This window comes from Sceloporus occidentalis, unplaced genomic scaffold (assembly GCF_023333645.1).
Source record: "Sceloporus occidentalis isolate IW3139 unplaced genomic scaffold, rSceOcc1.0.p SCAF_1, whole genome shotgun sequence".
Classification (NCBI taxonomy): domain Eukaryota; kingdom Metazoa; phylum Chordata; class Lepidosauria; order Squamata; family Phrynosomatidae; genus Sceloporus; species Sceloporus occidentalis.
The window spans coordinates 219,390,159-219,413,963 of NW_028316981.1; the positions used below are offsets into that span (position 1 = coordinate 219,390,159).

Here is a 23,805-nt window from a genome sequence, read left to right on the forward strand (position 1 = left end):
TTCTCAGTTTTTGATGCTCGACTTTGCTTCTTCATGCCCCTTTGGTTTTGATCTGGTTACTGACCTCAGCTTGGGTTTGTAGACTACGGCTCTCTGGATAATGGTGGTCTTCTTTCTTTAAGTGGTTGACTGTGGAGCTAAGCTTCCCAGCCACGATGGTCATTCCTACTGTTTGCTTTGCTTGTTCAACGGACACAACATCAATACTTGTGTCTACTGTAAGACCTACTATAAGGCCTCAGGCTTTAAAAAAACAGGAGTCTCACCTGAAGATATTGTATGAGCAACCTCTGAAGCTGTCTGAACCACTAATGGCAACTATGTCTGCTCCACCCAGGTCCGCCTCTGAACCAACTCCCAAGCCATCAACAGCCAGAGTCAACTCCATGTCAACGCTGCCGAAGCACAATCAAGAATCCGTCCCTTTTTAGCAGTCATATGTCATAGCACTATCTGGAGTACAATGCCTCCTCGAAACCATCCATTTGTGAGCTGTCTTGGGTCCCTTTTTTGGGAGAAAGGCAACAGAGAAGTGACATAAATAAATAAATAAACAATAAACTATCCAAGAGGAAGGCTTCAGTTTCAAGCCTCAATACTGCATTGTTTAGGAGATGAAAGGAAAAAGAAGCATTTGAGGCATTCTGTGGAAAAGGAGGTCATTTCCAAACCTCCTCAGATTGCTGTGGCTTGGATGATCCCTGAACCAACCAAATAGGTTTCTTCCTGGGTCCTGAGACTCACCTCCTAATAAATCTATTCAGGTGTTCAAGTAGAGGTAGGGTATGCCTTTGATGGAGAAATTGTGGAGCCTCCAAAAGCAAATGGCATCTCAACAGAAGTCCCCTCTGGCTCACCCTTCAGCTGGTTCTGCAGTTCTCCAGCTGGTACTCTGGAGTATTTCTGTTTGAGGAAACTCCTTGACCTCAGTGGTGTACTCCTTTATGACAGTATCGAGGATCCACATGGCAGTAGTTTTTACAGACCAAGCAAGATGGTCTGAAAACCATGGTGAAACACATGAGAAGAAGAGGGTAAGGAGAATCACAGGTTGCGGAATACACATTTTTTCATTTTCCTACTGTGTATGTGTGATTTGTGATACTACAACCGCAACCACCTACGCATGATTCTCCTTACCCTCTTCTTCTCATGTGTTTCCCCATGGTTTTCAGATCATTCCTTCCATGCTCATTCTATCTCAATACTTGGTCTGTTGTTCTTCGAGATCACCATTCCCAGACTAATAGTTGCAGGTGTCATTCAAGGCAGAATTCAACAGCTGAAAGAAGATTCCAAGAGGATTCTTGGGATCATAGATATTGTGAAACTTTAAGAGCATCCCTCTTACTACTCAACTCCAGGGGTTTCTCAATTCCACGGGCTTTCCAACTCCAGGGGTTTCTGTATGAAACAGATTATCTAGGTCCATTTCAATCTGGTTTCAGGCCTGGATACAGGCAGCCTTGGTTACCTTTGGTGGATGACCTACACAGGAACTGGACATGGGGAGTGTGTCCCTGTTGGTTCTCCTGGACCTCTCAGCAGCGTTCGATAGCATCGACCATGGTACCCTTCTGGGCCACCTCTCTGGGATGAGACTTGGAGCTCCTGTTTTACAGTTGCTCCATTCCTCCCTGGAGGGGCGAACCCAGAAGGTGGTGCTGGGGGACTCCTGCTCAACCCCCTGGCCATTGGCCTATGAGGTCCCTCAGGGTTCTGTGCTATTCCTGATTCTATGTTAGACACTGTGTAGTGGCATATTCAGTAGAAAGTCCTAACTCTGGCTGCTGTTCTCTTCTTGCCTTCTATGCTGTGGATCTCTTGAAAGTCATGGGCTACCCCCTGAACCATTCCCTCAGCCTCGAAAAAAAATGACAACTTGTACAGGGTCTCCAATTTTGATTCAAGTTGGCTTCTATAACATCCAGAACTCAACTCTGATAGTGGAAGCCTCTTGGTCAGGATCTCCAATTTTGATTCAAGTTGGCTTTTACGGCATCCAAAACTCAACTCTGATAGTGGAAGCTTCTTGGTCAAAAGAACCCTCAGAAGTCTCATTCTACCGCCATCTGACAATAAAGGTTGCAAGCTTGATTTTATGGCCAGGAAATTCTATTTGGTTTCCACCTTGGTATTTAGTATTATACACTATTCAGCAAAACTATATCGGCAAAACTTTTTTCGGCAAAGGGTTCTGCCCCTGCTTGATGAGCTCCCAGAGAAAGACAAAGCCTGGCCAGTGCTATTCAGTTGGAGGCTCACACTCTGGCACATCAGCAGATCAACTCAGCATGCCATGTGATGGGTTGCTCAGCTAAAATGTTGACTGGTTCAGTACTCAGGAGGCATGCTTGGTGCAGTCCTTTGGCCTCACGACTCAAGCAAGGGCAACAATAGAGGACCTGTTATTTGATTAATCAGGTCTCTTCAGCAAAGAGACAGATGAGAAGTTGGAGTTTGCCACAGATATGAAAATATGGCACACCCTTGAGCTATCAAAGCTGTTCCAAACCTCAGTACAGCTGGCAAAGGTTGAACTCGGAACAAAGATGCTCCTTTAGTTCAACACTACGAAGCAGATCTTGGTATCCATCTTAATCATCTACATTATAGAAGGCACTTAAGATGGATCTCTTCCAGCAGGCATATCCACCTGATTCTATATAAAACCATAATTAATGCTCCACTCCCAATGACACTCATAGGACTACAGTTGTTTATACAGTGGTACCCCGGGATACGAATGCGCCGCCTTACGAAATTTCCGGGTTACGAAAGAAATTCACTTAATTAATTATTTCCGGGTTACGAAGGTTATTCCGGGTTGCGAAATAAATTTTGGTGCTTTTCGGCGCGATTTCACCCGGAATCGCGGCTTTCGCTATTAAAGCCTATGGGCTTTTTCGGCTAGCGAAAGTTTCCGGGTTACGAAGGGCTCCGCGGAACGGATTACTTTCGTAACCCGGGGTACCACTGTATATATTAAGGAACTAATAGGAATGTTTAATTCAATGTTAGTATTTTATACTTTATATTTGTATTATACTGTATTTTTAATATGATGTAATCCCGCTTCGATCTTTGGAGAAGCGGGAAATACAAATAAAAATATTAGTATTATATGCTCTAGAAGAATTCAAGCCAAGTACACACTTGGCTGATACAAAGCGTTTGTGAATGGCTTCTATAGGAGTTCTAAACCTGTCCTCTGGGAGATATGCAGCAGCTGTTACTGAATCTATGGTTGTGCCTATGAATCATCTTGGGATAGCGTGAGGTTTGACTTCTTCCAATTGACCAGTATGCTCAATGAAGGCAATAGTTCTAGGATGTAATCCACATATTGAGCCAACAATAAATGAGAACTTACTACCAGGAGGCGATTGTATATGTACGGGAAAACAGTTAACCCTCGTTGCCTGATCCATGCAGCAATGGTTGCCATGAATTTCATGAAACCATGGAGAGCTGTGGAAAGGCCAAATTGGAAGAACACGAAACTGGAAAGCTCTTCTTCCCACAGCAAAGGATAGGAATTGCCCATGCATCGGTCAGTCCCAGTATGGGAATATGCATCCTGGAGACTGATCAAGTGTGGTGAACCAGTCCCCTCTTTGGAACAACAACGATAGAAGACAGGCTCACCATCATAAAATGCTTGTGTGGACTATAAGCATTGATGTCTCTAAGGTCCCAGATTGGGTGGAGTCCTCCATCCTCCTTTTTGACTATGAAGTATTGGGAGAAGAACCCCCAATAAATCAGTGATTAGGAATGGGTTCTATAGTTCTAAAACTGAAGGCTGAAATACATTGTGGAACAATGCCAGAGCAGAATGGTTGCTTTCAAGGTATCTTGCATTATAAAGCTAGATAATTACATGAAAGTTGTTTTTGCTTATTCTGCTAATTGTGAATATTAGTGTTATAGGATCATGGAAAAATCATAGCTACCATTGTGGTTGTTGTGTGCCTTCGTTTACAATTTATGACCACCCTAAGGCATTTAGGGCTGTTCAGAATGCTTAAGCATTCAGAACTGCAGCTATGATTTCCTCCTCAGAAAACCTCCCAATAATACCTACCTCAGTATGGAGAGGACATGGAAGGGTTTGCGCCTTGAAATTCCTACTGCAAGTACAAACTTGTAGCTGAACTGTGAAGTCCAGATATTCTGTAGGCTTGCTTCAGGTCTTTACAGGTTACTGGAACACACTGGTGAAAAACCATTCATTTTTTTTTTTAATTCCGACTAAATGTTACTTGATGGTTTCTTAATTTGTTTATTTTTAGAAGTTTCATTATCTGACATGACAAAGTTGGTAAGAGAAATCCTTGCAAGAAAAAATACGCTATGGAATGCTGCTTCCATTCCATTCTTTGCCTAAAAAGGTCTCCTCTTCTCCAGGCTAAACATACCCAGCAGCTTCCTGAGTTGTTCCTCATAGGGCATGGTTTCCAGACCCTTTACCATTTTGGTTGCCCTCCTTTGGACACACTCCAGCTTCTCAACATCTTTTTCAAGCTGTGGTGCCCAGAACTGGACACAGTATTCCAGATGGGACCTGACCAAAGCAGAATAGAGTTGGTACTATTACTTCCCTTGATCTAGACACTATACTTCTATTAATGCAGCCTAAAATCCGCATTGGCCTTTTTAGCTGCCCAATCACACTGTTGACTCATGTTCAACTCGTGATTTACTAGGACTCCTAGATCCCTTTCACACACAGGGGCTGTGCAGGCTGACCCTTTTACAGCCAGATTGGGGCTGGGGCAACTGCACAGGGAAGTCTGTGAAGTGGATTGTGCCCAGAATGCTGCCTGAGAGACGGTTGGCCAGCCATGCCAAGGAGGAGCCTTTGTGTTGAAATCTGTTAATGGTCCGGCCTGGTTTTGACCAAGACCGAATTGGGATAGCCTAAACAGCCATTTTTATGGGGTGAACTGTGTCTTAGGGCCATTTCTAAGGAATTTTGATTAGATCTTTGGGGGGGGGGGTGATCAGAGACGTGTGGAAATAGCCGGTCAATAAATGCAGCATCCTAAATCAAGAGGTATCAGCTCTGGATGGCAGTGCCCTTTTATTTCCAACTTTCTGACACATTCCAGGCACACCACCCGCTATCACACTTCTGATAAATGGGTGGATTTCAGTCTCAGACGTTCTGGCGCTCTCAAGCCACGGCTCCATATCTGGGCAAACGTTGCTCCTTGCATTGGGGAGCCTTCTATGGCTGTGGGACCAAACACCTCCTTTTAATGTTTAGTTGATCTCAAAGACAGGCAGAGGACTCCTCTGGGTAGTAAAAGATAGTCCCACAAATGGGCTTATAGTCCTTTAACATCACAGCCGCACCAGTGGTCACCACACATAAGAGACAATTGATGGGCTGTGCTATAACCACCATCCATCCCATCCATCTCAGTTGTGGCTCTTTTATTTTAGGCTCTTGTAATTATTGAATTGCAGTACAGGGTGGTTAAATTACACTTGTGATTGTGAAGTCTTTATCCCGACAAGCTTCAGCTCTTCTTCAGTACTGAAATTTATCTCTAGTGTTGTTGTTGTTGTTATTGTGTTTCCAATTTAGGTTCCAACCTTCCAACTTATGTTGAACCTCAGGTGGTGAACCCATCCTGAGGCTTCCTTGAGGGTTTGCCTTTGCCTTCCCCTGAGGAGGCTGAGAGAGTATGAGTTACCCAAAGCCACCCAGTGGGTCTTAATGGCTGAGCCGGGATTCGAACCCGGATCTGCAGAGTCCTAGCCCAACACTCAAACCGCTACGCCCTCAAGTTCCTGATAGTAAGGGCTATTGGACAGTGGAAGACACTCCCTTGGAGAGTGATGGAGTCTCCTTCCTTGGAGGTCTTTGAACAGAGGCTGGATGGCCATCTGTCAATGGGGATGCTTTGATTGAGAGTTCCTGCATGGCAGAAGGGGGTTGGACTGGATGGCCCTTGAATCTGGCTCTCTCTTCCAACTCCAGGGTTATAGGACTCTATGGAGCCTCCTGTTCCTTTGTTCCTTTATTGCTCTCTCTATGCTTTCAATGGGAGGCTGTTTTCAACTGTCTTTTTTTTATCAAGCGCTTTTCCCGCCATTTTCCTCCTCCATCTGACAATTGAACCGGAAGAAGAAGGGTAAACTTCCGGGGTCGGGCTCAGAAACAGGCCCCGCCCCTCCTGTGGGACTAGAAGGAAGCGGGAACGTGGGAAAGAGGCGCTTCCGAAGGGAGGCCTTATCCCTGCGCAGAAGAAGTAGGCGGAACCGGAAGTGTGAGTCGCAGAGGCACTTCCGGATCCGGAAGGGGGCCACGCCTCTCCTTCCTCGGCCATGGTCCCCGTCATGCCGGGTCTCTTCCTGGGCTCCTCTTCCTCGCCTCCTCCTCCTCCGGGGACGGCGCTGTTGTTGCTGGACTCGGAGCCGCCCACCGAGGAAGAGGAGCGGCAGGCGGAGGCGGTGCTCCACGTGGAGGCGCTGGACCAGCCGCAGACGGACCTCCTGGGCAGCCTGGACGCAGCCCTGCGCTTCATCCACGAGGCCCGAGGGAGGGGCGTCCTCGTCCGATGGTGAGCAGGGGGCCGGGAGAGGCCGCCCTCCCTCTGCCTCTCGCCCTTCCTCGCCTCCTCTGCCAAGACGCCGGTGATTCTACCGTTCTACTCCTCTTTACAGCCTAAAATCGCATTCGCCTTGTTAGCTGCTGCATCACACTGTTGGCTCATGCTCAACTTGTGGCCTACTTGGACTCCCAGATCCCTTTCACACGTAGTTTCATTCAGTCAAGTGTCCCCCCATCAACTCATGTTCAACTTATGGTCTACTTGGACTCCCAGATCCCTTTCACACGTAGTTTCATTCAGCCAGGTGTCACCCATCCTATATCTGTGCATTTCATTTTCCTGCCCTAAGTGCAGCACCTTACGTTTCTCAGTCTTGAATTTCATTTTGTTAATGTTAAAGACTGAGGCAAGATACAGAAAATGTTAACTATTTATCCTTCCCCCCCCCTCCCCACTTACTCCAGTTTAAAGTAGGAAATTATTAAAATGCTTTCAGGAGGGATACATTAATTCTGAGTGATAGGATGCCTAGGCTGCAGCCCTGTGAATGTTTCTAGTGACTCTGAGGCCCCATACAGACAGGCCAAAATAAAGCTGCTTCAGGTCACTTTGGAGGTACGCTGTTTAAATGATGCTTGCGTCCTAAGAGTCTGGAAGCCATGCTTTAGACCTAAAGGACTGGAGCGCAGCTTTGGCGCAGCTTCCGGACTCTTAGGACGCATGCATCATTGAAACACCGTACCTCCAAAGTGACCTGAAGCAGCTTTATTTTGGCCTGTCTGTATAGGGCCAGTGAAAACTGTTACTGTGACTGTGGAATATCTGTGATTCAGAACCGTGATTCCCGTGATCCTAGCACTTGTTCTGACTTACTACTAGTGGTTCTACAACTACCATTGTGATTCACCGTTCTAGCGGGTAAAAGAACAGAACGAATCACGTTGCCCGAACAGACAGTCCCAAAAAATAAAGCTGCTTCAGGTCACTTTGGAGGCATTCTGTTTAAATGACACACACACATCTTAAGAGGCCAGAAGCTGCACCAAAGCTGCCTCCCATTCCTCAAGTCTGGAGCGTGGCTTTGGCACGGCTTCTAGCCTCTTGGGACGCATGCGGCATTTAAACAGCATACCTCCAAGGTTATCTGAAGCAGCTTTATTTTGGCCTGTCTGTTCAGGCCCACGGTCACTGAAATCACAGTTTGGTGCTCAAGCCAGTCACAGTTCCAACAGTGACAAAGTAACAGCGATTCTATTCAATTCTCTAGCATCTTCATGGGATTGCTTCCCTGTTTGAGAGAGATAGGGGGGGATGGACCTTGGGGCAGCTGTGGGGCAGAAGCAGCCTCAGATGAGGTCCTGCCCTAGGAGCTGGACAGGAGACCTCCCTCTTGGCCCTGCTAGGGCTCTTGGGGGCCTCTGGCCACCTCTCTGGGATGGGGATGGGGTCACCAATGTGTGGAGGCCTTTCCTGGAAGGAGACCCAGGAGGAGGTGCTGGGGTCACTGGTCTGTGGGTCCCTCAGGGCTCAGTCCTGCCCCCTTTACTATTTAACATCTATGTGAAACTGCTGGGAGCGGTTGTCCAAAGTGTAGCCAAGGTACTGGCGATACCCAGCTCTATCTCTCCTTTCCACCCAGTACCAAGGAAGCTGTTCCTGGACTAAATCAGTATCTGCCAGGTAGAATTGACTGGGTGAGGGTAAACAAATTGGAGCTTAATCCAGACAAGAGAGAAGTGCTCCTGGTCAGTCAGATCTGGGAACAGAAATGCAATTGGTGTTAGATGGGATTACACTGCCCCTGAAGACACAGGTTCACTGTTTGGGGGTACTCCTGGATTCGGTGCTTAGCCTGAAGGCCCAGGTTTCAACACTGGCCAGGAGTGTGTTTCCACAGGTAAAGCTAGTGCACCAACTGCACCTGTTCCTAGAGAAGTCTGATCTGGCCACAGTAGGATGGGGGACACCTGGCTGAATGAAACTAGGTATGAAAGGGATCTAGGAGTCCAAGTAGACCACAAGTTGAACATGAGTCAACAGTGCGACGCGGCAGCTAAAAAGGCCAATGCAATTTTAGGCTGCATCAATAGAAGTAGAGTGTCTAGATCAAGGGAAGTAATACTCCCACTCTATTCTGCCCTGGTCAGGCCCCACCTGGAATATTGTGTCCAGTTCTGGGCACCACAATTTAAAAAGGATGTTGAAAAACTGGAGCATGTCCAAAGGAGGGTGACTAAAATGGTGAAAGGTCTGGAAACCTTGCCCTATGAGGAATGACTTAGGGAGCTGGGGATGTTTAGCCTGGAGAAGAGAAGGTTAAGAGGTGATATGATAGCCCTGTTTAAATATTTGAAGGGATGTCATATTGAGGAGGGAGCAAGCTTGTTTTCTGCTGCTCCAGAGACTAGGACCCGGAGCAATGGATGCAAGCTGCAGGAAAAGAAATTCCACCTCAACATTAGGAGGAACTTCCTGACAGTAAGGGCTGTTCAACAGTGGAACACACTCCTTCCTCGGAGTGTGGTGGAGTCTCCTTACTTAGAGGTCTTCAAACGGAGGCTGGATGGCCATCTGTCGGGGATGCTTTGATTTAGATTTCCTGCATGGCAGGGGGTTGGACTGGATGGCCCTTGCGGTCTCTTCCAACTCTATGATTCTATGACATGCCTTGGTTACATCCCATTTGGACTACTGCAATGAGCTCTATGTGGAGCTGCCTTAGAAAAGTGCTCTGAGACTGCAATTAGCCCTTTATAATGTTACATTATAAACATTATAAAAGGTCTCAAGGTAAAATATGTTTTAAGAGAACAAGATGCCTGGTTTTGCTGGATATTACTATGTAATGACTATATTTATTTGGGTCCTCTTTGCATTTTCAGTCAAGCTGGAGTCAGCCGAAGTGTCGCTGTTGTGACTGCCTATTTGATGAAGGCCAACAATCTCCCCTTTGAAGAGGCCTATGCCTTCATCCAGGCCATCAAACCCGATGCCAAGTGCGTTCTTCACCCTTATTAAAAATTGTATTCTCCTGAGGAATCGAGCATGCATTCTCTGTGATGCAAGAATGTGTCTTTGATTTGTTATTCCAGAATGAACGAGGGCTTTGAGTGGCAACTGAAACTCTATGAAAAAATGGGGTGTGAAGTTAATGTAACCAGTCCTGTTTACAAACAATATCGTTTGCAGAGGATTGCAGAGAGATACCCTGGTATGGGAACTAAACTTTATTACATACAAGATTTTTGTTTTGTGCTATGCTTTGTCAGTTGCGACAGAACAGAAATTAGTACTGAAAAACTTGACAGTAAATAATAGTTCCCTTATCTGCAAAAACATGGACTTTGGGATTTATCAGCTAGCAAGGAGGTGATCAAGTTGTTTACAGCTTGAAGTATTTGGGATAATTAAAATAAAAAGAGACAGTGAAGAGCATTAGAAAAATCTATCCAGACTCAGGGAACAGGCATTAGCATTGTGAATGGTGTCCTGTGTATGTGAGTGTGAAGTGGAGCAAAAATCTTACTTTCACATAGATGCTAATGGCATCTGAACTCATGGTAACTGACAAGGAAAGAACTAAATAAGGTTATTGAAAAGATTGGCTCAGTGTGCCACTGCTGTGATGAAGACGGAGTCAACATTGCATATTATTGGGAGGAAATTGGAAACAAAACTACCAGTGTAATAATGCATCCACACGAATGCAATTCCACTTGGAATATTGTCGCATAGTCTTAATCACTGCACTTCCAAAAGGATATTATAGAGCTGGTAAAGTACAGAATACGCGGGACTGGAGGATGTCTCTGAGGAGAAATAAATTATTGGAACATTCAACATGTGTGGGTAGAGGGACATTGCAGGAGTATAAAAAATTGTGTATGGTGTGGAATTGATCTGCTTCTGATAACACTAGAATGCAATCACTCCCTGAAGCTGAGTTGCAGAAAATGTAGGACAGATAAAGCGCAGATATAAACTCTGGAATCTTTTAATGCCAGATGTGATGGCTGCCAACTTGAGTGGGTGTTAAACTAGTATTAGACAAATCTGAGAAGGATGACGGTGGCTAGTTGAGCAGGCTGTATATTGGAAGCAGGGCTCCTCTTGGTGCTAATTGGAAGCAAACATGGGCATCTTGGGCCTTGTGTGATGAGTTTTCTTGCTAACAGTAGCCATGGGGAGTATAGTTTATATCCTCGTACACAGACTATATCTGTTCAACACAGCAGCAGAGAAGTAATGAAAGGATTAATGTCCTAATATACTATTATGTTATTATATATTATTATTATTATTATATAATAATAATATAACTATGTTATATATCATAATATACTACTGTCCTGATTTTTTTAAGTGAACTGATGACATTTTTATATTATTCACCCATTGTCAACAGTCCCATAAATGAGGATAAAATAAACATTTGAACATTTATAGATACAATTGTAATTAGCAAAGAAAGCCAGGGATTGTGCTGTAGATGTTCCAGTAAGATGCTTAGCAAATGATATGTACTTCAGTTCCTGAAATTGTTATTAAAATAGTTTATGTATTTATTATGCATTTTTAAATAAGCAGTGTATCAAAAATTCCCTCATGCTTGTTTGCCAGTTCATACATTTAGTGTTGCTTCTTCTTTTCAGATTCACAGGACCTTCCAGAAGAAGTCTTTGCAGTTGATCCAAACAACATACAACAGACTCCAAATTGTGAAGTTCTTTACAAGTGTAGGAAGTGCCGGTATGAAGCTGACATTTATTTATTAAATTTATATTCTGATCTGTCCTTTGTGATCATTTTGACAGGATTAAAATTCAAAACGACCTTAATAGATTAGAAAGCTGGGTCAAAGCTAACAAAATGAATTTCAGCACAGAGAAATGTAAGGTACTGCACTTAGGGCAGAAAAATTAAATGAACAGATATAGGATGGGGGACACCTGGCTGAGTGAAACTACATGTGAAAGGGATCTAGGAGTCCAAGTAGACCACAAATTGAACATGAGTCAACAGTGCGATGCGGCAGCTAACAAGGCCAATGAGATTTTAAGCTGCATCAAGAGAAGTAATAGTGCCATTCTATTCTGCTGTGGTCAGGACCCACCTGGAATATTGTGTCCCGCTCTGGGCACCACAATTTAGAAAGGATGTTGAAAAACTGAAGCATGTCCAAAAGAGGGCGACTAAAATGGTGAAGGGTCTGGAAACCATGCCCTGTGAAAAATGACTTTGGGAGCTGGGGATGTTTAGCCTGGAGAAGAGAAGGTTAAGAGGTGATATGATAGCCCTGTTTAAATACTTGAAGATTCTCACATTGAGGAGGGAGCTAACTTGTTTTTTGCTGCTCCAGAGAATAGGAGCAATGGATACAAGCTACAGGAGAAGAGATTCCACCTCAATATTAGAAAGAGCATCCTGACAGTAAGGGCTGTTCGACAGTGGAACACACTCCCTTGGAGAGTGGTGGAGTCTCCTTCCTTAGAGGTCTTCAAACAGAGGCTGGATGGCCATCTGTCACTGGGGATGCTTTGATCGAGAGTTCCTGCATGGCAGGGGGTTGGACTGGATGGCCCTTGCGGTCTCTTCCAACTATGATTCTATTATCAGAGTTCCTTATAGCATTTTTCTAATTTCCCAAGGGGCTCACAATGCAAGTCATTGAAATGGCTTCAGAATAAGAGTCCAAATAAGTGTAAGCATAAAGTCTGATTTTAAAAGATAACTGTCATACATTCATATGCATAAATGTATATGAATTCATGTGTATACCATCATAGTTATCTTAACAAGGCAGCCTGAGGCATGTATTTTGAAGAAGTGGCATTCTCATTGAAGAAGTGCTAAAACTGACATAGTCTGAGTAGTGGCCAGAACTGAAGGAGCAGAGTTGGGCCTTCTGGGAATCTTCCCACCACATGCCCTGAAAAAAAGTTTTTTGCCCTCATGTTTTTGGCCATTTTAGGACCAGAAGTTGTCTTTCCATTGGAAAAAGGCCTCTTGGCCTAAAATGACCTGGGGAATGTGGAGAAGTTACCTCCCATGCTCACAAAGGGGATATTTGAGAGCAAAAAAATATCATCCTTAGGTCCTATGTGCAGCTTTCCCCACATTGTCTTAAAGAATCTCTCTAGAATTCTGCCTACACCATGTGTAGGATTTCCTTCCCCAGATCCTAGAGCGCACCTCCTCTCCAATAGCAGCATTGAGTGCCACTGGTTTCTGATAGAAAAGATGCCACTGAGAGGGGTATTTGGGTACAGCAGTTCAATCCTGTAAGTCACGGTGACAATCTACTTTGTCAGAGCTCCATTGATGATGGAGTTCAGTTTGTTTTCCTTTTGTGGATGCTGATTCTAAGGTGATAATGAGAAAGTTCAGTCTTGTGGTTAGAAAAGTTGGGCACCTTTTGGAGTGTGACTTCTTCCATTTAACATTAGATATCTGACAGTGACCTGTTAAACTTGAAACATTAAACTTTTCTCAATGGGAAATAATTTTGTACTTTTCAGAACAGAAATGACCTTTGAATGGTCATTATGAGAGTAGGCCAAGTCAGAAACATCAGTCTCAGCTAGCTAAACCATAATTAATTAAAGTCAGAATAAACACTCTTAATATGCCACTCTTAAACAGCCATTTCCCATGACATTCATATACTGGAGAACTTTGAAGTACTGGCAATAGCAAAATGCTTTATATACCAAGAGGGTGTCTTCCTTGTAATTAAAAAAAATTCTGTTCTTCATGGTGTAGTTTCTGTTTACTTCATACTTCCTTCTTGATAAGAAGCATGCTTTAATGGTATGTATTTGCTTTGCAGTGGTATTTTTTCCTCACTGTTTTTATATGCCTTATTAAATAACAAAGAATGCAAGGAAACATATAGCTTGAAATAGTTAATTTTTGCTGCTGCAATGTTGTTAGTGTTTTTTCAAGTCATTCTCTTATCTTTTTATCTGGAAAATAGGCGTCAGCTCTTTCAAAGCTCAAGCATCTTATCTCATGATGAAGGCAAAGGACCGGCAGCTTTTGCTCACAAGAAATTTTCAGAACCTGTTCCTTTTCACTGTAATGGCAGATCCAGTTGTACTTCTTACTTCGTTGAGCCTCTACAGTGGATGGAGCCAGTGCTTTTAGGAGTGATGGAAGGACAGGTGAGGAAAACAATCCTCCTTAATCTTTGGAAGGAGTAAAAATACTTATTTAATTGCTAAAGGCTGAACAGCAAAGGTGTCTTTTATATAGAGAACTAGACCTTGATTGATATCATTAGGCTAAACACATTGTACATGCTTCCTTAGAGTGACTGATAATAATATTTATTTTTTTATCTCCTCATATAGGCAGGGAACAGAAATAGATTAAAATATAATACGCTGAAAGCCACACGGGGAAAATGGGTGGCGTGTTCCATAGGGATGAATGGGACGTGTGCTCATGGCGTGCACACCGCCACACCACCACATGCACGAGCCCCATTCATTTAAATGGGCTCGAGCATAGGCAGTATTTGCTTTATGTGGGGGAGTCCAGAACAGATCCCCCACGTAAAGTAAGGGTGCACTGCACATAACATCAGTTAAAACACATTAAGCAGTTAAGGTACATAGCATCAGTTTAAAGAACATATAAACCCCATATATAACCATAGGCTTCCCAGGAAAGACGATATTTAACGCTGTTTTACATTCAGACAGCATATTCCATTGTTAATCTCTTCCAACAGGTTGTTCCATGGTCCAGGAGCAGCTGAGGAAAAAGTCTTTGGGTGACAGTTTATTTATTCGTTGGATTTATATCCCACCTTTCACCCAAAATGGCCTCCCTAATCTTGTTTGAATGGAGTAAATGTCCCCCAGAGGATATGGATCAGATTTTACAGGAAGAGGAGATCCCATAGTTAACCTGGACCAAAACCATGGAGGGCATTAAATGTAAGACAATTGGCACTTCATATCTCATAAAGGAGCCAATTGTGTGCTGGATCCTCTTCCCTGCAGATAGCAAATTCCATGGTACCTCAAGTCTCACTCTCCTCAATGGAGGTGTGACGAGTGTATGACTGCATTGGTACAGCAATGCGCATGTGCCATCATTGGGGAGAATGGGGTTGGGTAAGCCTGCGGAAGAAAAGAGCCGACTGTAACCAACTAATACCAGTGGAGTGATTTCAATATTGCTGTAATGTGATCAGTCCTAGATGTACCAGTAACCAATCTGGCTGCCGTGGTTTGAATTGACTGACATTTCTGAACTTGGTACAGAGGTAGACCAATGTATAGCACATTGCAGAAGTCCAGCCTTGCGTTTACCAGCACATGCACTACCATCTTTTGGGCCTCCAACTCCAGGAAGGGGTGTAACAACCAAAGCTGATAGTAAGCATTCCTAGCCATCACATTTATCTGAGCTGCCATTTGGAATGATGGGGCCAGAAGCACTCCCACACTGCAAACACATCTTTCAGTGGGAGTGTAACCCAATCTGGGACTGGTTCACACATCTCCAAACCCAGGTTGGAACCTTTGACAGTAATCGCCTCTTGTGTTTTTGGTATTTGGCTTCAGTTTCTTTTTCCTCATTCAGCTCACTGCTCCTTCCAGGCATTCACTTAGAGGAGACACAATATCCTTAGCTGAGACTGTTTATGAAGGCATGGAGAAATATCTTTAAATGTCATCAGCACCTCACCATGTTTCTAGATGATCTTTCACGGTGGTTTCATGTAGATGTTGAACAGCATTTGGGATAGAATGATACTTTCTTGTATGCCAAATAACAGCTCTCTTTTTGAAGAGCAGCTGTCCCCAAGCACCACTATCTGGCACATATCCAAGAGATAGGATTGGAACCACTGAAGCACAGTGCCTCCGATTCCTACTTACCACCCAGCATTCCAGAAGGATACCATGGTCAATGATATGGAATGAGGTTCAAAAGTACCAGCAGAAACACTTTCCCAGGCACATTTAAGGCAACCATTGTGGTCTCAACTCCATATCCTTCTCTGTAGCCGGTTTAAAGTGCATCTAGACAAAGAGATGAAATCACAGAATTGTAGAATTATAGAGTTAGAAGGGGCCTCATAAGCCAATGAGCCCAACTTCGCATAATGCAGGAAATACCTCGTCTCTGTTTGAAGACATCCAGATAAAGAGAGCCCACCACCCCTCTGGTAATTTGGTTCTCTTGTCAAAGTGCATTTACTATCAAGAAGTTCCTTCTAAACTTTAATTAAAATCTACCTTCCTGCAGCTTAAAACTATTAGATCCAGTCCTACCATCTGGAGCAGTAGAGAACAAACCTGCTCACTCCTTTCTGTGACAGCCCTTTAGATATTTATAGAGTGCAATTATCTCACCCCTTAGTGTTCAATTCCCACAGCTTTACTTAATATGTTTGTTCTTCAATCCTTGTATCATCCTTTTTGCTCTACTCTGAACCTGCTCCAACTTATCTGTATCTTTCCTAACATGAGGTGTCCAGAACTGAATGCAGTACTCCAGATGAGGCCTGGCTGAATCAGTTTTACTATTACTTTCCTTCTCTTGGAAATTACAATTCTGTTAATGCAGAGTAAAATATTATTTGCCTTCTTTTCATAGAATCATAGAGTTGGAAGAGACCACAAGAGCCATCCAATCCAATCCCCTGCCATGCAGGAAATCTAAATCAGAGCATTCCTGACAGATGGCCATCCAGCCTCTGTTTGAAGACCTCTAAGGGAGGAGACTCCACCACACTCCGATGGAGTTTGTTCCACTGTCGAACAGCCCTTACTGTCAGAAAGTTCTTCCTAATGTTGAGGTGGAATCTCTTTTCCTGCAGTTTGCATCCATTGTTCTGCATTCTGGTCTCTGGAGCAGCAGAAAAAAGCTTGCTCCCTCCTCAATATGATATCCCTTCAAATACTTAAAGAGGGCTATCATATCACCTCTTAACTTTCTCTTCTCCATGCTAAACATACTCAGCTCCCTAAGGCATTCCTCATAGGGCATGGTTTCCAGATCCTTCACCATTTTAGTTGCCCTCCTTTGGACACGCTCCAGTTTCCCAGTGTCCTTTTTAAATTGTGGTGCCCAGAACTGGACACTGTATTCCAGGTGAGACCTGACCAAAGCAGAATAGAGTGGCACTATTACTTCCCTTGATCTAGACACTATACTTCTATTGATTTAGCCTAAAATCGCATTGGCCTTGTTTGCTGCCGCATCGCACTGTTAACTCATGTTCATCCTGTGGTCTACTTGGCAGCATCATACTGATGGGTCATGTTCATTTATAATCAACAATAATTCTAAGGCCCTTTTCACATGTTCTCATGTTCCACAAGCTCCTTCAATCTTCTGGGGTGCAGTTTTTCTGGCCCTGCAAATTAGAAGTTATTTAGTTTAAGCAGGTGATTCTTGGTTATCTCCTTGCCATTTCTGGATTGCAATCCAGGTCCTTTGCTAAGATCTTTGCTAATGCATGGAAGCATACAATTCTTGTTTTGTGAGAAAACGAGGAAAATAGGTGTTGAGCAGTTCTGCCTTTTGTTGTAATCTGTTAGCATTTTACTATTCTTACTGAGCAGCAGCCCCACAGTTTCCTTAGTCATTCTTTGAATACATCCAAAAATACATTTTTTAAATCCTGCTTCCTTAGCCAGTACCAGCTCATTCTGAGCTTTAGTTTTCTTTACACTATTGGAGCCCTGGTGGCGCAGTGGTTAAATGCCTGTACTGCAGCCATTCACTCAAAACCACAAGGTTGTGAGTTCAAGACCAGCAAAAGGGCCCAAGCTCGACTCAGGCTTGCATCCTTCCGAGGTCGCTAAAATGAGTACCCAGACTGTTGGGGGCAAATTAGCTTACTTGCTAATTAGCTTACTTGCCGTTCAATGCTATGATCTTTGGAATAGCGGTATATAAATAAAACAAATTATTATTATTAATTATTCCTGCAAGCTTTTACTACACATCTTCCTTGGTGAAGTGTCCTTTTTTGCTTTCTTTATACATGCTCTTTTTTTCCTTTGCACTTGAGTCTGCTGTGAAACCACATTGGCTTTTTGAGATACAGTGGTACCCCGGGATACGAATTGATCGCGTTACGAAATTTCCGGGGTACGAAAAAGTTAGATTGAAAAAAACTGTTCCGGGTTACGAAGGATTTTTCGGGTTACGAAATTAATTTCGGCGCGAAATTCAAATTCGAAGCGCGGCTAGCGGCTTTCCAGCGCCTTTTCGGGTTGCGAAATGTATCGGATTACGAACAGCGCCGCGGAACGAATTAATTTCGTAACCCGAGGTAGCACTGTATATCCTTTTTTTTCCTTCCATGGGATGATTTGTTGTTGTAATTTTTGCAGTTTCTTCATTATGAATTCCTACTCTTGCTGGGTGTCCTTTTCTTGTAGCATCTCTAGCCATGGGATTTTACTCACTGTTTTCCCGCGATTGATAAACTCAGCTTTTCTGAAATCAAAGTTTGGTGTTTGCCTATACTCTTTTGTCTGTCAGTCAGTTGTGATTTATAGTATTACATAGTATGATGCTACAGATTAGCAGGCTGTTCAACTTTGTTTATTACATGACATAAATTATTGATGCTTTAAATAGTTCCAGTGCTTAGTTTCAAACAGAGAGCAGAATTCCAGCTAGGTATTATCAAATCTCCTTTCCTTCACTACCTCTGCATTATCCAGACGCATCCATTCTCCACTGTCTCTCTCAGCTGTTACCAACTGGTTCTCCGGTACTTGCTACATTTTGCAGACCAGCAGCTTACTTCAAACAGTTCAAGGCAAGAAAAGTGAAAGTAGACAAGCAAAGCTTGCAAGCTTTTCTGATACTCCAAAATGCTACAAACTGACCCTGCTTCCCTCTGCCACGTTTAAAATGTTTCTAGCATATTATCACTTAGCTCCAACCAAAGCCAGATTCCTAGTGATTTTGCATTCCTTCTTTACAAAGAGAAGCACAGCTAACACAATTAAGTGTTACAGTTACAAGAAAGCCCTGTTAGAAGAAAAAGCATCAGCTAACCCATCTTTCCCAGAAGGTACTGTCTAGCCCATCATCAGGGTAGCTGAAGTAGGGCAATACCCTACTGGATCTCTGAGATTTGTTTCAGAAAAGCCTCATCTCTACCAAATCTTCTCAGCATGGTGGCCTATAGTGGACTCCTACCACAATGCAATTTCTTTCTCAGTTTATTTTTAACCAAATGTTCTCAGCTAGAGATCATGCTCATGGGTTTCTGTGAATTTGTATTGGAGATATAATGCTGCTCTTCATTATCTGCCACATGCATTCTTTTTGAACAATTATCCTATAATTGTTATATTTCAGTCCTGGGAATCATCTTTCTGTGTCTCTATTGTATCTATAAAGTCTGATTTTTCCTCCTACGCTAGGATTTCAAGCTTGTTTTCTGTTTAAACATCTTCACTTCTGTCCTCATGAAGATGTAGGAAGCAATTGTTTACTGGAGCAGCTCTGAATCACCTCTGCATGGTCTGCTTCTGATGGTGACTGTCTTCAAGTGTTTTCCCTCACTGTTAACAATTCTCTTTGTTTTCTTTGGTAGTTCCTTGACAACAGAACCCTGTTCATTCTGTAGGATAGGTGCTGTTTTGTCCAGGCCCCACTACTTGTTGCAGGTGTAGTTGGTGAAATCTTCAGTAAGAAGACAAACGTTAACACACATTTCAGCAGACAACTACAGATCCTTCTGCCTCCATCACTATAATTATTGTTGACCCCTTCCTCCCTTTAATATTTGTAACTACACATGCTATAGGGCATGTGCTGCTAGCTTCCTCTTTGATCACAACATCTTCAGCAAACACTGCTGGGAAAGTATGAGGTGGGTTGCCTATACTCCCAAAGCTCCAGTCCTGGAGCTTTCTGCCTCACCAAACCTAGCTTCTGCTTCACTCAAAGGCTGCTGAAAGAGTATGAAAATGAGCTTTCTCATAAAGGAGCCAACCTGGTGTGCATGACTTGGTGGAGTGGACCTCTCCCAGCTTTGTACACCCTGATATTCAGTGCAGTACCAATTCCAATTGGAGACTTCTAGTGGAGAATCTGCCATCGTCCATAATAAGTCTTTCTCCCCTTGAGAAGATCCTGCCACCCTAGTACCATTTCTGAGGGTCTATACTTTTAGTTGAGCCAGACAGAATGAAGATTCTGTTGGCTGGCATTCTCCCTACTTGATTTGGCCAAGGTGCTTCCTGTTTGGGCAACATGCTGAAGCAATTTCAGACATTTTTGAAGGAAACAGATTATCTTGACCCATTTCAATCTGCCTGGGGCTGTGTAGCCTTACTGATGACCTACTCTGAATAAAAAACAGAGGGAGCGATACGCTGTTGATCTTTCTGGATAACTCAGTGACTTTTGATACCTTTGGTCAGTGGAGTGGCTTCATCAGGAGGGAGAAAGGGCACAGTGTTAAAGTGCTTTTACGGTGCGCCCGTGTTTTACGCGGGCGCGGCATATGCGGCTTTTAGCATATGTTGAAAGCTGCGCTGAAAAAGCCCCTCGCGTACCCTGGAAGAAGTAATGGGGCACGTGCCCATGGTGCACGTGCATTACTGTGCACTGCGGGCGTAAGCCCCATTATTTCTAATGGGGCTCCAGCACACGTGGATTTCTCCTTACACGGAGGGATCCGGAATGGATCCCCCGTAAGGGCAGGGCCCATTGTACTCTTATCTGTGGGAGCAGTTCCAGAGAACAACACAAGGAGATTCCTATTTAGGTTCATGGCTATTAAGAGCTGTATTTTGTCTTTTGTGCTATTCAATACATGAAGTTACTGGGTGAGGTCATACGAGGCTTTGGAGTGGGGTGCTATCAGTATTTTCTACTCTTCATTGGAGTCAGCTGATGCTGTGCATAGATTTTGTATTGGGCTGGATGTGAGCCAGTAAACTGAAGCTGAATCCTAGTAAGATAGAGGCTCTGTGAATTAGTTGCTCTTGGGGCTGGAAACTGCGGTAAGCAGCTGGACCAAATAGAATTGCATTCTCTCTGAAGGAGCAAGCACATAGGTTGGGAATACTAGATTTATCTGTCTTACTTGGAGCCTGTACCAATTCATGTATAACTGCAGCTTTCCCTGAATAGAGGTAACTTAACCAGAGTCGTTCACACACTGGTAATTTCCAAATCAGGCTATTGTTACATGGTCTATGTGGGGTTGCCCTTGAAGGTGACTCAGAAGCTACAGTCAGTGCAAGATGCAGACTGCAATATCATATAGACAACACATAGCACAAGTCTTACAGGAGGTGTATTGGCTGCCAATTCACTTCTGCATTGAATTCAAGATACTGGTGATGATATTCAAAGACCTTAACAGTTGGGACAGTGTTATTTTTACCTGCCTGAAAACCAAGATTTCCAGATGAGGCTCTGCTCTGTGTCCCACTAGTAGGAGTAATACAAGAACAGAGGATAGCTATTTGTAGTGCTATGTTTATGGAGCTCTTGTCTCCAAATTTTGTCCTATTTGGAACCAAATTAAAACACCTTTTCCCAGCAGGCAAGGTCCCGTCCTGTAAAAATGGGTAGCTCCTCCCACTTGCTCCTAACAGGAAGGAAAAACAAAACAATATCTACCCCATGGAAGGGGCCTTCCCCCTGGAAGTCAGCCTTTTTCTTACCTACACTTCTAGTAGGATGCTTCTGGAAGAGCTAGCCACCATCCACAGGATTAACATCTTTGGAGGCTTTTACATGGCCTCCCTTCCTTCCTGTCTTCCCCTCCCCCTTTCCTTCTTGGGTCTAAGGGGTACAAAGGCTGGAGAAGGGTCTGAACTCGCAGCCAGGGGATAACCCTCCTCCCAGCCCACTGGAGAGCAGCCTGAGCTACTGTCCATGGAGCTACTGTCCATGGGGATCCACAGCGACTTGGAGGGTAAACCTCTCCCCAGTCTGGGGCTCAGACTGGGGAGAGGTTTACCCTCCAAGTCGCTGTGGATCCCCAGGTCCTCCACCCAGCCCATTCAGAGCCAGGGCTTTTTGGAGGCATTGCTGGCAACAGCTGGAGCTGTGGAGCTGGGGGCAAGTACTTTGCTTCCTTCCTGGGTCATAACGGGTGATATTCACCCACGAAGTGGACGCTTGCCTAAGAGGACTTTAGCTGATGAGCAGAGACAGGGAGACCTTGGCTGGTGATAGTGGGGCTTTTCCATGTAGTGTGAGGGGAAACCTGGGGGATTTGGGCTCTTCTTCGGGGACTTCCTCCCTCAGCTCTGGCAACCCCACCCACTCAACTGTGAGCCTGGCCGCCTTCCAGGGGTCAGGCCACCGCTGGACGCTCCCAGGCAAGCTCCAGTGAGCTCTAATGCCCAGAGCTAAGAGGCGAGAGCCTCAAGTGTTTTAGTAGCTGCCCGCTACCTTACCATGGCAGAAGTAAGCCACCATCTTGGCCTCATGGATAGCAGTTGCCATCTTGCCCAGGTGAATGGCAGCCACCATCTTAGACATGTGGATGGTGGACGCCATCTTGGACACCTGGGGGGGACATTTTGTTTTCAAGGGCAGTGGCCAAAATTGATTCTTGTCTATGGTTTCTTATTTTCTAGTATGTTCCTTCCAGAATAAAGTGGTTGATAGTTAAAACTGTTTGAACTATGTGGAGTCAAAGGCTTTCATGGCCTGCATACATAGTTTTTTGTGGGGGTTTTCGGGCTATGTGGCCATGTTTTAGAAGAGTTTTCTTCCTGACGTTTCACCAGCATCTGTGGCTGGCATCTTCAGAGGATTGAGAAATTGTGGTATGATATCTGTGTCTCTGCAGCGTAGCAGGAAGATGCCAGCCACAGATGTTGGCGAAACATCAGGAAGAAAACTCTTCTAGAACATGGCCACATAGCCCAAAACCCCCCACAAAAAACCTATGTTTGAACTGTGTCATTGTTTGGTATATCTTGGCTGGCTAATGCCTGGCTTCTGAAGGGGTGATAGCCTCTCCCTTGGGGGAACAGGTATTGTTTTGTTTTTCCTGCCTATTAGGAGCAAGTGGGAGGAATTACCTGCTTTTACAGGATGCTGGGATCTTGTATGCTGGAAATGAATGTATCACAGGTAAGTACCAACTTTTCCTTTTTATTAAAGCCTTTGGGACCTAATCATATTTCTTCTTGAATTATACAGTACATGGTTTTAACAGCTGTAGTTTTTTCTGCTGTTTTAACCTAGTGCCTTATTTAATAACAGTTTTATGCTATTTGAATTATTTGAAATTATTGATCCAACTTAAATTATTCTAGTTTTTCTAGAATTGTTTCAAAATAATTGATTCAAAAATTAAAAAATAAAAATAAACTAGATGAAAGAGGCCATGTTTTGTGTTGATTAAAACTAAGCAGGAAAATGATTAGAAGTGAGAAATTTGCCTAATGATCCTTATGTTCGGGTCCCTTACAGCTGCTGTGCCCGAAATGTACATCAAAGTTGGGCTCCTTTCACTGGCATGGGGCGCAGTGTTCATGTGGCCACTGGGTTACCCCTGCCTTCCAAATTCACAAGAGCCGCGTGGATGAAGCAAAGGGGCTGCCAGTTGGTGCTGTGCTGGATGTGACAAAGTGAGGTTGGTTCAGTTGGCACAAAAGCTCTAAGAACTTACAGTATGAGACTTATGAGTCAGTGGGTTGAAGTAAAAGCTTTTTCCTGCAGCTTTCCAGAAACATGCAAGAGAAGTATACAACTGGCATTTTTCTGATGTGATTTTGTACCAAAAGTAATTTTGTACCAAACTGTCAAATAAACACTGCAGGAAATGTGTGATCATGTTTCCTTTATTTTGTGTCTTTTTTCTTTTCATTTTTAAAGAAAAACATTTGGGTGGGGGAAATCAGCATTAAGACTGCAGCACCAGGAAATGAGGATTTAAACCACTTTCATCTGCCTTGGTCCTAATGATAATCCCATTCTGCCATCAGGACCCCAAAAAGGGAAGGGCTAACCCCATTTCCCATGCTCTGCAATTACCTAATCATAGCATTTACTCTTTTTTAAAAAACAAAAAACATGAAAAGTTGTTTGTATCTAGAAACAATTCTATGTGTAAGAGCAAAGCTTTGAAAAACCAGACTAACGGCAACTTCCCAGAGGATGTTCTCCATTGCCGCTCCCAGACTATGGAACGCTTTGCTGGAGGAGATCCGTCAAATAACCAGCCTAGACAACTTCAGAAAAAGCTGTCGGGACGGATCTCTTCCGACAGGCC

At 43.9% G+C, this 23,805-nt stretch overlaps 1 protein-coding gene across 1 annotated transcript; it reads left to right on the forward strand.

Annotated features, from left to right (window-relative positions):
- The first annotated feature begins 6,339 nt into the window (after positions 1-6,339).
- LOC149323478 (dual specificity protein phosphatase 12-like) lies at positions 6,340-23,361 on the forward strand. The gene is made up of 7 exons (XM_089478070.1): positions 6,340-6,575; positions 9,449-9,562; positions 9,659-9,777; positions 11,219-11,315; positions 13,543-13,729; positions 22,562-22,661; positions 23,004-23,361. The coding sequence occupies exons 1-7, from the start codon at positions 6,340-6,342 to the stop codon at positions 23,117-23,119; spliced, it is 969 nt and encodes a 322-aa protein (XP_089334196.1). The 3' UTR covers positions 23,120-23,361.
- Positions 23,362-23,805: the final 444 nt, after the last annotated feature.